This window comes from Oryctolagus cuniculus, chromosome Y (genome assembly GCF_051225735.1).
Source record: "Oryctolagus cuniculus isolate XC-2025 breed Fujian yellow rabbit chromosome Y, ASM5122573v1, whole genome shotgun sequence".
NCBI classification, from domain to species: Eukaryota; Metazoa; Chordata; class Mammalia; order Lagomorpha; family Leporidae; genus Oryctolagus; species Oryctolagus cuniculus.
This window is the reverse complement of record NC_142889.1, coordinates 7,591,738-7,606,764: the sequence shown is the minus strand read 5'-3', so window position 1 is coordinate 7,606,764 and position 15,027 is coordinate 7,591,738. Positions and strand designations below refer to the sequence as shown.

Genomic DNA, 15,027 nt, shown 5'->3' with positions numbered 1-15,027 from the left:
TTGAAAGGCATAGCTAGTCAACAAATTCTTTACTTTCTTTAATCCAGAGCTCTTCCCTTTCATTCTTTTTTTTTTTTTTTTTTTTTTGGACAGGTAGTTATAGACAATAAGAGAGAGAGAAAGAGAGAAAAATCTTTCCGTTGGTTCACTCCCCAAATGGCTGCTATGGCTGGAGCTGCGCTGATCCGAAGCCAGGATCCAGGTGCTTCCTCCCAGTCTCCCATGTGGGTGCAGGGCCCAAGCACTTGGGCCATCCTTCACTGCCTTCCTGGGCCACAGCAGACAACTGGACTGGAAGAGGAGCAACTGGGACTAGAACCCGGCGCCTTTTCATTCTTTTATATATTTTAATGCGAAGACAGTGTTTAAAGATAAATCTGGAATCATAACAATATACAGAAAGATACATTAGCACAGGGCAGTTTTTATTATCAAGACTATAGCGGTAATCCAAAGAAGATGGTATTATTCAAACTACACTGTTGTAAATTTGGAATCTTAATTGTAATCCCAAATATGTCCACTAAGCGAAAATAAAAACATTGTTCATTATAATACATCAGCTAAATTTTTAAGAAAATACAAAAATTAAAGAAAAAAGTATTTATTCTACATATAGAAAACAGCTAAATGTCAGAGCTAAAAAAAGTCATTCCTGACTTGATCAGCTCTTGTCCTGACTGTCCAGGAACAACTTAATACTTTATCCCTTTTAGTATCTTTTTTTGTTCTAGTACTATTTGTTGAACTCTGTAATTAACACACAATTATTCTTAGGTGTTTAAATTTAACTGAAAAGTGATCCCTGTTAAATTTAAGAGTGGGAATAAAAGAAGAGATGTACAGTTCAGAACATGCTCAATCGGACTTGCCCAAACAGAAGACTTAGAAACGTGCCACGGGATTCCAATTCAATCCCATCTAGGTTGCAGGTACCAATGCCACCTCACTAGTCAAAGTGATCAGTTTCAGTTCACAACTGATCATAACGATAGGACTAAGAGTCAAAGGGATCACACAAACAAGACTAGTGTCTGCTAATACTAACTGATAGAATTAAAAAGGAGAGAACAATCCAACATGGGAAGCGGCACACACCTAAAAGAAAGATCTCTGTGAGTGAGATCCCAGTGGAAAGTACGGGCTATCAGAGAAGAAGGTACCTTTCTCTGAAGGGAGGAGAGAACTTCCTGTTTGACTATGACCTTGTCTAAATAAGATCACAGCTGGTGTACTCAAAAGGCTTCCATAGCCTTGGCAACTCATGACAAGAGCCTTGGGTGATTACTGACATCATAAATAAGAGTGTCAACTGGCAGCCATCGGCATGAACAGCGTTGGGGAGGTGTGTACAGACATGAAGTGCGAGTACGACCAGTGCTTCAATCGCTGGTTTGCTGAGAAGTTCCTTAAGGGGGACGGCTCTGGGGACCCATGCACCGACCTCTTCAAGCGTTACCAGCAGTGCGTTCAGAAAGCAATAAAGGAGAAGGAGAATCCTATTGAAGGACTGGAGTTCATGGGCCATAGCAAAGAAAAGCCTGAAAACTCTTCTTGACCTTGACAGACACCTTGCAGTTGTACCCCCTCCAATCAGGAAACTGAGGACCCTGGATGTGTCCACTGAGATTGTGAAGATGACCATTGGATTTGATGTGGTGTTTAGTTTTCTTCCTCACTTGTAAGAGGATGAACCAACCACCATTCTGCTTTGAGACGATCTCTCACTTGCTCTAGCATCTCGCAGGAACTCATTGTGCTGAGAGGAACAATTTCTTGGGACTATGGATGGGTGCAATATTTGGTCTAGCATTAGCTTTAAATATACCTTGTAGGTAAATAATGATAAACTAGCCAGGATGATCAAGGTTGCCTGACCTCTTGATTTTTGCTGTGAATGATATGACATACACTGTACTGGGGTCATTCTCCATCAAAGCAGTAGGCCAGGGTCTCTCTCTCTCTCTCAGGGAGCTAATGCTCTGACAAGGGGTCAGGGCACCATGGTTTGATCAGTGCTTTGGGAACAGAGGACCAGTTCCCTGCCTTAACAAAAGATGTCAGGTTCAGAGGTGAAACCTTCAGGAGTGTTGTGGTGGTCATGGTTTCGGAGCTCATGCTGCATCTCAGAAATGTAGAACCTGCAGTCATCATAAGAGAGGAGCCTGCACTGCAGGTTTGCTCTCACCAGCCCATAATTCAGTCCAAGACATTAAATTAAGCCAACTGCAGGTCCTAAAAATGCCACATTCTGCTTCTGGTTCTGTAGGGGAAAAGGGTATTTGCTTTTTTTGGCCTTGTTTACCTGCCCTGCGCTGTAATGTCTGTGATCATGAAGATGGAATAAATTGTAACATTTAGTGTCTCAAAAAAAAAAAAAAAAAAGAGTGTCAACTGTTAAATCAACATCAGGAGTCACTGTGCACTTACTCCCCATGTAGGATCTCTGTCCTTAATGTGTTGTTCTGTATGAATTAACTGTATAACTAGTACTCAAATAGTACTTTACACTTTGTGTTTCTGTGTGGGTGCCAACTGTTGAAATCTTTACTTAGTATATACTAGATTGATCTTCTGTATATAAAGATAATTGAAAATGAATCTTGATATGAATGGGATGGGAGAGGGAGTTGGAGATGGGATGGTTGTGGTTGGGAGGTAGATTATAGTGGGAAAAAGCCACGGTAATCCATAAGCTGTACTTTGGAAATTAATATTTATTTAATAAAAGTTTAAAAGAAAGAAAATTAACTGCACAAGTTGTTCTCAAAAAGTACTTTTAGCATTGTGCATGTATGTGTTTGTTTGCAAACTGTTGAAATCTTTACTTAGTATAGTTGTTTTTCTGTATATAATGTTAATCCAAAATGAATCTTAATGAAGAGTGGGTTGGGAGAGGGAGTAGGAGGTATGACGGGAGTAGAGATTGGAGGGTGGGTATGGGAGGAAAAACCAATATATTCCTAAATTTGTACCTATGAAATTTGCATGCATTAAATAAAAGCTTTAAAATAAAAATAAAAAAAAAAGGTCATTTCTTCTTAGTTACCAATTTAAATGTAAAGAGATTAGGCACTTTCATGAAAAGGCATAGACTAGCATAAAAAAAGATATCTACGTGATCTAAGTAACTCACTTTTTAGACTGAGAGGCACAAAAATGTAAAAAGTAAAGGATCCCTTGAGGGTGACAGTGGTAACAAATGCAGTCATGAGCAAAAAGCACAAAGCTTTAGATAAAATTACATGACATACTACAGTAACTAAAATAGCATTGATACCGGTATAAAATCAGACCTACAGGTAGAACACAGAGTCCAGAAATAAAGTCATGCACTTACAGTCAAATAATTTTTGATGGAGGTGCTAACAACACACATTGGGAAAAAATTCTTTCAACTGGATTTCCGTATCTTGAAGCATGATATTAAAACCTTTCACCATATACAATATTAAACCCAAAGTGATGAAAGTAAGATATCAAATCACGAAAATCTGAAGAAAAATATGGAAATGTTTCAAGATACAGATCTGGGAAATTATTTCTGGGGGGATGATTTAAAAAAGAAACATATCAGGCACAAAAATTACCAAATGGGAATAATAAAAAGTTTCTGACCTAATGCCCTGGCCTAACCCTTGTAATTGTAATCATTTGGCAAATGAACCAATGGATAGGAAGTCTCTTCCTCTCTCATACTCTCTGTCTCTCAGATGAACTAAGAGAAAGAAAGGGAAAGACACTATTGATATCGGAAATGACCCCCTAAAATGTATATGAAAATGTGACTCCTTAAAGTTCCCCAGAAGTTCCATCTGGGGTGCCACATATGTTATTGAAATTTGGGGTGCCAGAAAAAAAAAGACCTAAATGAAAGATCTCTGTGAGTGAGATCCCAGTGGAAAGAACAGGTCTTCAAAGAAGGAGGTACCTTTCTCTGAAGGGAGGAGAGAACTTCCACTTTGACTATGACCTTGTCTAAATAAAATAAGAGTCGGTGAACTCAAAAGGCTTCCATAGCCTTGGCAACTCATGACAAGAGCCTAGGGTGATTACTGATGCCATAAACAGGAGTGTCAATTTGTAGTCAACAACAGGAGTCACTGTGCACTTACTCCTCATGCTATAACGAGTACTCAAACAGTATTTTTCACTTTGTGTTTCTATGTGGGTGTAAACTGTTGAAATCTTTACTTAATGTCTATTAAACTGATCTTCTGTATATAAAGAAAATTGAAAATGAATCTTGATAAGAATGGAAGGGGAGAGACAGCGGGAAAGGGGAGGGTTGCGGGTGGGAGGGAAGTCATTGGGGGTGGGGAGCCAATGTAATCTAATCCATAAGCTGTACTTTGGACATTTATATTCATTAAATAAAAGTTAAAAAAAAAACTGAAAAAAAATTTGGGGTGCCACATGATATTACAATATGCTTATTAATAAACCCCCAATATAGTAAGCCCGCGAGGGTTCCTGCCTAATATTTAGAGAAGAATTCTAAATACTGGCATAAATAAACAAGGCAGCATGGTACATTTTAGGCTTTAATTAATGAGAAAGATGAACAGGAGAGTGAGAGATTTATCTAAGGGAGACAGGGGTAAATCTGGGTTCATACAGAGTACCAGGAACCAACCACATGAAAGAGCATCTAGGCCAGGAAGCCTAGGGCAGGTGGCCCAAAGGCCATTTGCCCAGGGGAACAGGGCTACAGCCAGCCCCCTCCTGGCTAGAGGCCAGGGAAGAAGAGAGAGGGGTCACACCATGTCTCAGGCTTTAACCCATTTCCAAAGGGGAGTCCATTAATTAACTTGACTGGCTGGTGGGCACTCAGGTGTGGCTAGGTAGGGACATGAGGTCACACAGGGGCATGGCAAAGGCACAGTCTTCCAGCTCACAAACTTAATCAATTTTAACCTGTTTGTCTGCCTACTTCACTATCTCACACCCTTTTGGATAATTATATGAAAACAAAAACAATAAAGAAAAGTGTAAGACACCCATTGAAACTGAGGTTTATATAAATTAATAGTGAGTATATAAAACTTTGAAGCCCTCTGCAGTACTGGGTAAAGCCTAGTAGGTAAAGACATGTATTCAATGCTGCATCCCACATGTAGTCCTGGCTGCTTCACTTCTGACCTAGCTCCCTGTCAAGGCTTGAGAAAGCATGGAAGATGGCCCAAGCCCTTGGGGCGCCTGCACACGCATGGTTGTCTAGAGGAGGCTCCAGGCTCCTGGCTTCAGATCTGCCCAAATCTGGCTATTGCAGCCATTTGGGGAGTGAACCAGTGAAGGAAGACCTCCCAACCACATCACCTCTCTGCAACTCTGCTTTTCAAATAAATAAATTAAAAAGAAAAAGAAAAAGAGAGCTTAATATTGCTTTAAAAATTTAAATACTACTGTTTGACTCAGCATATCTATTCTAGGCACGTGCTAAAAAAAATTAAAATAGGAAAAGATCTATCTTCTTGGATTATTTATACCAATGCAATTGTTAATAGCTAACACATAGAAATAATTCAAGTATCCATTAATAGATTAGTCTAGAAAGCAATACATATGGTATATTATTCAACCTCAAAAAAATCAATTTGTGACATACAACATGGATGAACCTTAAAAACATTATTCTAAACTAAGCAGACACAAAGAAGTACATATGGAATCTGATTTTCTCAACACTTATTAAGTGTTCCACCCCCACTAAATGGTCTTGACACGTAGTGAAAATTCAGTTCACCAAAAATAAGTTTACTTCTAGGTTTTTAGTTTTATTCTCTGATCTGTACACCTGTGTTACCAGTACAAATCATTTTTAATATGTTAGCTTTAAATTAAGTTTTGACATCAAGAGGTCTTGATGTCTTCCTACTGTTGTTTTTCAAGGCTGTTTTGACTATTCTGGGTCTGTGATAATCCATACTAATATTAAACTAGACTTTTTCAATTCTGAAAAAAAAAACCCTTTGGTAAGGTATTGAAATTTAATTTTAGATTAGAGATAGATTACTATTATTGACATCTTCAAATTAGTTTTGCAATACATGATATGAGGTAAATTTTCATTTGCTTCTTACCACTTTCTTCCATGCATAATTTTATTTATATGTAGTATTTAAAATAGGCAATTTTATAGTGACATAACAATTACCAGCGGGTGGGGAGTGAGAAAAGGTGATTTATGTGGGGAACATAGCAACGATAATGGAATAATACTAGAAACACTCTTAACGACACTGAACTGTTCACTTAAAAGATGCTAAATAACTGGTTTTACATTATATGTAATCACATATTTTACCACAGCAAAGAACAAGCAATAAAAGAAACAAAACCCAATGCCGATATTTAGCAGAGAAATAAAATTAGGTTAAATGGAACATATTACATAAAACTTTCCTAAATACTAAAGTATTAGTAGGTAAGAAAAAAGCTTTATAATTTAAGTTTTGGGATATATTTTCTTCAAAATTAACTCATTTCTACTAGAAAGATTATGGTCAGTTTTCCTTCTAAATAAATAAATAAATCACCCACTTGTTGGAACAATGCAATAATAAGTCAATGATGAAGGTTTTCCAGGCCTTTTCTTTACTAAATGTATCTAAGGCTGTTGGAATCAAAGCAAAACATAATGTCATCACTTCCAGGGCTTCACAGCAAACCTGTTCATCTTCGATCTTTGGCTCACAGCTTGAATTGGGGTTCTGTAAAATTATAATCAGAAATAAATTATCTAGAGACAAGTTTAGGAAAGATGCTAACCTAGTTAGTCTTTAACATAATGTACTTCCAGAAGACCAGCTGGCCTCAAACATTTAAATTGCAGCCATGAAGGCCTTTAGAATACTCTCAAGTGGGATTAAAGGAGCGCACAAGTAAACAAAAGTCAAGTAAGCTGTATTTTCTCATTCTTCTGTAAATGAATAATGATGATGGCACTTAAAAAGTTCATGAAAACAAGTATTACAAGTTCATTTTCATGTGAATATTTCGGAAATCCACGCATAGATATTTTTTTCTACTTTATTTCAATTACTTAAAAGGCACAAAGATAAAGACAGAAAAGCAAACAGACAAAAATCTCCCATCCCCAAATTCCATGAACAGCAAGGGGTTTTGTCAGGTCAATGCTGGAAATCAGAACTCAATTCCAGTCTTTCACATGCGTGGGCAGGTTAACAACTATTTGAGTCATCACCTGTTCCTTCCAAGGATGTGCATTAGGAAGAAGCAAGAACCAAGAATATATCTGGATCTCAAATCCAAGATGTAGGAGTTGTAAGCAACTATAGCTGCTAATTGCTCCAACCCAGTTTGTCATGATATGCAGGTTTCACAAATTTTTTATTTTTAATTTATTTTAATCTACTTGAAAGGCAAGAAGAACAGAGAGAAAGACAGACATATCTCCCATCTGCTGGTTCATGCCTCAAATGTATACAACTGCCAGAGCTAGATCAAGCCAGGATCCATGACAGACGGCAACCTAGGATTCCATCTCAACTGCAGTAGCTGGGATAGAACCATACTCTAATATGAGTTGCATGAATAGTAAGCAGTAGGTTAACCAGCTGCCCTGTAATGCTTGCCCCTCCAAACTTTTTTAAGATCCACTAAAATAAATTCATCTTTTAATTTCATTTTCCACAAACTTTTTGATGTATTCATGTATTCTGGCTTCAGCTATTCTCTTCAAAGAATTATTGCGGCACTACAACTGGGGCAACCTATCTAAAATACCATTTTATTTAAAAAGCAACCATCTCACAAAAATGTTCATGAAGGCAATGGAAAATTTTTGCAACTTAAAATATACTGAGATGGGCTAGTGCTGTGGTGCAGCCAGTTAATGCCCTGCCTTGAAGTGCTGGCATCCCATATGGGAGCTAGTTTGAAACTTGGCTGCTCATCTTCCAGTCCAGCTCTCTGCTGTGGCCAGGGATAGCAGTGCAGGATGGTCCAAGTCCCTGGGTCTCTGCACCCACATGGGAGATCCAGAAGTTCCTGGCTCCTGGTTTTGGATTGGTACAGCTCTGGCCATTGCGGCTAATTGGGGGTGGTAAACCATTGGATGGAAGACCTCTCTCTGCCTCTCCTCTCTCTGTGTAACTCTGCCTTTCCAATAATAGACATAAATCTTTAAAATATATATATTTATATATATTACACTACATATAATATATAAATCTTTAAAAAATATATATATACTGAGAGAGGTTCCTCATAACTTTTAACAGCATCTACACATCAAAATACGTAAGGGTTCCTCAAAACATTAAAGGAATATGAAGTTAAAGATGTTCATTTTCTACAAAACTTTTTTGAATCCATATAGAGAAGTATGCCTGGGACAGATGAGCAATCAAATATTTTTAAAAAATACAAAAGAGGTAAGTAAATGATAGGAAATCAAAGAGTCAGATTCATTTCTGCAAATAACCTAATAGGTGTACAAGAAGCACAACTAATATCTAAATAATATGCCTATTTCACATTAAATGTCATAATTCCAAGAGAAAATTATCAAAAAATTCACATAAGTAGCAAGAAGTATAACAAAGTGGAGGAGAAGATTCATTACAAAGTAATTATTTTGAGAAATTTAAAAATATAATTTTAGAAGGAAACTAACTTATTCTTAAGGCAGAATCATGAAGCACTTTATTTTCCAATAAAAACTACATGTTGTTATTTTATCTCTAAGTAATAGCAAGATAGATATATATAACTTGGTCTATCACACATGGCAGACATAATGAAAACTTAGTCATACTCATAATTAAACAATTTTTACTTTAAAGGTAATATACTTCTATAATAAAACTTACCATCTGATAAATTTTAGTGATTTCTTCATTTGGACTAAATACTAGCTCTAATGCCCCACATCCTGCAGCCCAGATAATTTTTTGTATGGCTCTAATTACACATATATCAGGCATGTATCTTGAGGCCTAAAAAAGTTATTAAAATTAGTAACAGAATAATAAAGAGATGTAGGAAAACAGAACTTTGGCAAAGTTGAAAAAATGGCTGTAAAATAAATACATATGTTTAGACTATCTTTGGTTTCATATTATTTGTATTTTAACATTAAGCTATAATGTGATTTCCCAAATGAAGGACAAGACAAATTTAATATCAATATGCACAGGTTAAGATCTACTTAGGCTCTATAGTATTTTTTCACAAGAGCCATAAGAACAGAAAAATCAGATTATCTAGTCATTCTGCATTTATTTACTAAACAAATATGGAAAAATATGCCAGAGAAGTATTCTGGGTAGTTGATGAACTTCTTAAAAGCTTCATTCCCAACAGTTGAGAGCTAGGAATAATCCCAGTGTCCGTTAACAGATGAGTAAATTAAAAATACATGGAGTGACCATAAAAAAGTGTGAATAAAGTAAAATCATATACCTTTCAAAATCAGGTTCGCTGATAAAATCCAGACACAAAGAAATATACAATCTATAATTCCATTTATGTAAAATGTAACAGGAGCCAGGCACTATGGTGCAGTGGGTCAGGCCTTCATCTGTAGCACCAGCATCCCATATAGGCTACAGCTGAAGTCCCAGCTGCTCCACTTCTGATCCAGCTCCCTGCTGATGGCCTGAGAAAGCAGTGGAACATGGTGCTTGGTCTCCTGCACCCATGTGGGACAATCAGAAAAAAGTCCTGATTTCTGCCTTTGGATTGGCCCAGCTTTGGCTGTTGTGACCAACTGGGAAGCAAAGCAGCAGCAGATGGAAGACTTCTCTACCTCTCCCTTTCTCTGTTTCTAACTTCATCTCTCAAATAAATAAATAACTCTTAAAAAATGAAAACTATTCTACAAAGACAAATAGTGTACTGCAAATTTTAGAGTCAGGGACAATCAGTGGGATAAATTACATATGTGTACATAAAAATTTGGGGGCTGACAGAATCTGTTCCTTGACTCTATCAGCAATTCAAAGGCCTATAAGACAATCTAATTTATGCAAAGCAAACTGTAACTCAGAGAGTCTGGTTAAACATTTTCAGAAGTATTATCTAAAGCTCTAACAAACAGATTAAAGGTAATTAACAAAAAAGAGATGTCTCTGCATCTCCGAATACTTTACTTCAAGTTAAGATTTATGTAATTATTAGTGATTAGAAAACATCCCGGGTGCTAGTCAAAGTTTTATACTAACCTCATCAGATATTTGCTGAGCAAGACGTATTGATACATTTCTGAGCATGCACTCAGATGAAGGATTAGGAATGATCTGAAGGGCACTTTGCAGCACCACTGCTTGACCATGAGTAACCTGGTTAATCTGAAACAAATTAATAATTTTATTTTTATTTGAAATTCATAGTTACACAGAGAGAGAAGGAGAGGCGGAGAGAGAGAGAGATCTTCCATCTGCTGGTTCACTCCCCAATTGGGTATAATGGTCGGAGCTGAGGCACTCCGAAGCCAGAAGCCAAGAGCTTCTTCCTGGTCTCCAACATGTGTGAAGGGGCCCAAGTACTTGGGCCATCTTTTACTTCTTTCCCAGGCCAATGCAGAGAGCTGGATAGAAAGTGGAGCAGCCGGGTCTTGAACTTGTGCTCATGTAGGATGTCCATATTGCAGGTGGAGGCTTTAAACCATTACACCACCGTGCCGGCCCCAATAATTTTATTTCAATTTAAATTTACACATAATTAAACTAAATTTCAATAATGTCTCGATCATTTACTCTGAAACCACGACCACTCTCTCAGGATATCATCCTTGTATGTATCTTCTAAAAATTCAATATGGTTTTCATAAAAACCATTCTACATTATTAACACTGTAGACTTTTCTTAATTTGCCTTTCAGAATTAAAATACCTCTGGAAATTCCAACTTTCAGATGATTTCTACATTACTTCTAATTCTGTGCCTACTTTCTCTTACTGTGGATAATTAACAGCTTTGAACATATCTTTTATGACGTTGGGAGACATTATCCCAGGTCTTCTCTTTACACATTTAAACAAATGACTGCACCTATCATGATATGGCAAAGAAAATTGGGGTAACAGATAAACCTGTCTTCAATTTCTTCATTAAAACCTACATTCTTGCCTTTTAAAACTCTTTCCCTCATTTAGTCTTTAAAATGTCCCTGGCTTTGTTTAAAATTAATTTTGTTCCTTGCATTCTGACACTCACCTCCAAAACATGCTAGTCTTTTACAACTTAATACATCCATCCTCTCCACCTAGTTTTTTCACAGTTAAGTTTTCATGAAAGCATTTTAATAAGATTTAAGAAATTCAGGGCCAGTGCTGTGGTACAGTGGGTTAAAGCTGTGGCCTGCAGTGCCAGCATCCCTTATAGGCGCTGGTTTTAGTCCTGACTGCTCCACTTCCGATCCAGCTCTCTGCTATGGTCTGGGAAAGCAGTAGAAGATGGCCCAAGTCCTCAGGTGCCTGCACCCACGTGGGAGACCCGGAAGAAGCTCCTGGCTTTGGATCAGCTCAGCTCTAGCCATGGCAGTCATTTGGGAATGAACCAGTGGATAGAAGACCTCTCTCTCTCTCTTGCTCTACCTCACTCTGTAACTCTGTATTTCAAGTAAATAAAATAAATCTTTTAAAAAAGATTTAAGAAATTCATGAATGTGAGGAGGGTTTATGGCAATCAATTGACTGGGCAAAGCAAAACAGTACCAGTCTAATGCTTTCTGCTCCTCTCCCAATCTCAACCAAAGAAGTTAAAAGTTTTATCTGTTATGTATATATTAATTATTTGAAGTCTTCAATTCCTATATGAAGATCTATTTGCCAGGTAACGCTACATATCATTTCATAATAAAGCTTATGGTTACAACAGTAGTAAAAGTATTGTTTCAGAATCAGCCTGATTCATTGAGCTAAAAATCTCAGCACATTGTTATTTTCTTAGATCATGCTATTTTATCACTTTAGGTCTTAGTTTCACATACAAGATAGGAAGTAATATGGCTGAAATATTACTGTATTAATGATTAAATAAGATAGTAGGATGACTGACACACAAGAGTCCAATTTTTTTTTTTTTGGACAGGCAGAATTAGACAGTGAGAGAGAGAGACAGAAAGGTCTGCTTCTGTTGGTTCACCCCACAAATGGCCACCACAGCTGGTGCGCTGTGGCTGGTGCGCTGCACCAATCTGAAATCAGGAGTCAGGTGCTTCTTCCTGGTCTACCATGCAGGTGCAGGGCCCAAGCACTTGGGCCATCCTCCACTGCCCTCCCAGGCCACAGCAGAGAGCTGGACTGGAAGAGGAGCAACTGGGACAGAACTGGTGCCCCAACCGGGATTAGAACCCAGGGTGCTGGCGCTGCAGGTGGAGGATTAGCCAAGTAAGCCATGGCGCCGGCCGTGAATCCAATATATTTTGATCATCATTTTCTAAAAATAAAACTGCAAGCAGAAAGCAAGTAAATAAGGTTGTGGTTCACACTACATCTACATCTGTAGAATATCTGGCATATAGCAAATTCATAAAAATTATCTGTTGAGTGAGTAAAATTACATGTAAAAGCTTTAAAACCACGAATTCATGTTTACTAACACTAGTTTATTTAATGTCAAAAAGTCTTGTGTCACTTGTTCTTACACGAAACTGTCTTATGATTAACACTGATATATTATTATCAGTTCTCTCAATGAACTGAGACGAAGAACTAGGAATTCATGGGGCCAGTATTGCAGGCATAGAAGGCTAAGTTTGAATCCTGGCTGCTCCACTTCTAATACAGCTCCTACTAATGTTCCTTGGAAAGCAGCAGCACATACTTGAGCCCCTGTACCCACAGGAGAAACTATGAAGTATTTTTGGCTCCTGGCTTTGGCTTCACCCAGTTCCAGCTGTTGTAGCCATCTGAGAATGAAAACAGCAGATAGAAGATCTCTCTCACTTTGTCATTCAAATAAAATTCTTCTATTTATTCTCCATGAAAAAGAAATTAAATAACCTGTAAGTGTGTAAAAAAGTTTTACTTAAATATTACTTTTATATTCTGCTCCTAACTAGAATGTAACAATTTGATATTACAGGCTGTTATGTACATTTAAATCCTTCAGGAGCATATTACCACATATGTTTCTAAATTTACTTCATTAAGTTCTTAGGCAAAAGACCAAGTTAAGAACCTACCCAATATGCACAGAACGAACAATTCAAACAATCAAATAAGAGTCAGGGTGGGAACAGAACTTCTTAAATTTCTTATTCTAAATGTAATATATACAAAACTGGTATTTATTTCTAATTTTTTAATGAAAAATTCCAAAAATATAATACAGATGAGAATATTATTAACTGGAAACCTGTTACTGTCTAATTTAATTTAAACGGATAAATTTGGAGGGATACAGGATAGTGCTGTGGCTCACTGGGTTCAGCTGTGGCCTGCAGTGCCAACATCCCCCATGAGAGCCAGTTCCAGTTTCTTTCAATGATTACTGACCTCTCTGCTCTTAGAACCCTAGAACTACATTAAAGTAAAAAGCAGATATCACATTGAAATACAATACTGACTCTTTAAAAAAAAAAAAAACAAAACCACAATACCAAGTAAAATTAATGGTAATTCTAAAATATCAAAATCTCTATACATCTATACAAATTTCCTACTATAATACTTCAAACATTTCTAAAGGAATTCTGGCCTGTGAACTATCTTATCTTTTATCAATAATATCACTATCATCAATAGTAACAGTTAAGTTAATCTAAGAATTGCATTCAACCTTAGATCCATATTCATCCATTGCATCAAATCTAGGAATATTGAAAGCAAAACAAAGACAGGATGAGAATAGCAGCAGAATGCCAATTGAATCATTTCCTTCACAATGACTTGTGTACTTCTATTTATATAACTTTCAGGTAAGAATTAACAAATGACTGAGGTGAAGATTCCACAATACTTCAAATAATGGAAAGCAAAAGGATGTAAGCAGGTTAAGACCTCTTCTAAACTTAGTATAATCAACAATTTACACTTTAATACAAGAAACCTCTAAGTTAATCTGTTATAGTTTAAAAATGTTTTTTTTTAATTTGAGAGGCAGACAGAGAAAGCTCTTACATGCTGATTTAGGGTAAAATGCTCCAAATTACAAAGAAGCCAAGGCTGTCACAGAAGTGGCAGGAACCACATAACTTTGAGCCATCTCTGCAGTCTTACAGGACAGTTAATAGCAAGAAGCTGAAATGAGGAGCTGGAGCTAGGAATTTAACCTAGATATTCTGAAAATGTAGCACAAAGGATGTTCTAACCAACCTTTTTATCACAAGGCAAAAAGTCTTACCCCTAAAATGTGACATTTTAATTGAAGCACTCTTCACAAAACTCACTGAGCTTATCTTTAAAACTAAATGTTGGGGACAGCATTGTGGTGTAGTGGGTCCTGGCTGCTCTGCTTCTGATTCAGCTCCCTGCTAGTACACCTGGAAAAGCAGCAGCAGATGGCCCAAGTGCTTGGGCCCTATACCCTTGTGAGAGACCTAGCAGAGAGATCTCTAACTCTGCCTTTCAAATAAATAAACTTTTTTTTTAATTTAAAAACTGAGTGTTAAGAATGAAATATTTCAAAATGTATCTTAAAATATTACCGGTTTTACAGGATCTGTACCATCTAAAACCGACTGACAAGCTTCTGCCACAGCACGAACATGGCCATACCCAATTGCAGTTAATAACAATTTGGCTATTTTAAGGGCATTGAAGTAAGCGCTCCTTCGAGTTTCTGTATCTGCATTTGGTAAGAAGTTATTTTTTATTAGCATGCTCAATACAATGGACAAGCCACCACTTTTCAGGAAATGAAACTGAAAATCTGAGGAACTGTCAGCCAGAGACGTATCAGCAGGCATTAGCAATACATAGACTACCTGCAAAAAAAGAAAGATTGTATTAAAAGGTATTAAATTTATTTGTAGCACTATTTACTTCTCTCATCACTGTTAATAAACTATTTCAAAACTTTTCTTCACAATCATATACAGATTCTTACATTATA

At 37.0% G+C, this 15,027-nt stretch overlaps 1 protein-coding gene and 1 pseudogene across 8 annotated transcripts in view; one reads left to right on the top strand and one right to left on the bottom strand.

The window, feature by feature from the left end:
- LOC149119192 (ubiquitin carboxyl-terminal hydrolase 9X-like) overlaps positions 1-15,027 on the bottom strand; it is a 158,621-nt gene that overhangs the window by 48,518 nt on the left and 95,076 nt on the right. For all 7 annotated transcript variants that reach the window (XR_016228584.1, XR_016228585.1, XM_089324988.1 and 4 more), the window contains 4 exons: positions 14,621-14,899; positions 10,191-10,316; positions 8,838-8,963; positions 6,544-6,713 (listed from right to left, as the gene is read on the bottom strand). Coding sequence is in view for 5 of the 7 variants with exons in the window: in XM_089324988.1 (XP_089181114.1) it covers positions 6,544-6,713; positions 8,838-8,963; positions 10,191-10,316; positions 14,621-14,899 (701 nt within the window). In the remaining 2 variants the exon portion in view is untranslated. The remainder of the gene's footprint in view (positions 1-6,543; positions 6,714-8,837; positions 8,964-10,190; positions 10,317-14,620; positions 14,900-15,027) is intronic.
- Positions 1,278-1,870, top strand: LOC149119193 (TP53-regulated inhibitor of apoptosis 1 pseudogene; annotated as a pseudogene). Its single transcript, XR_016228586.1, has one exon. The product of XR_016228586.1 is annotated as a TP53-regulated inhibitor of apoptosis 1 pseudogene (transcript).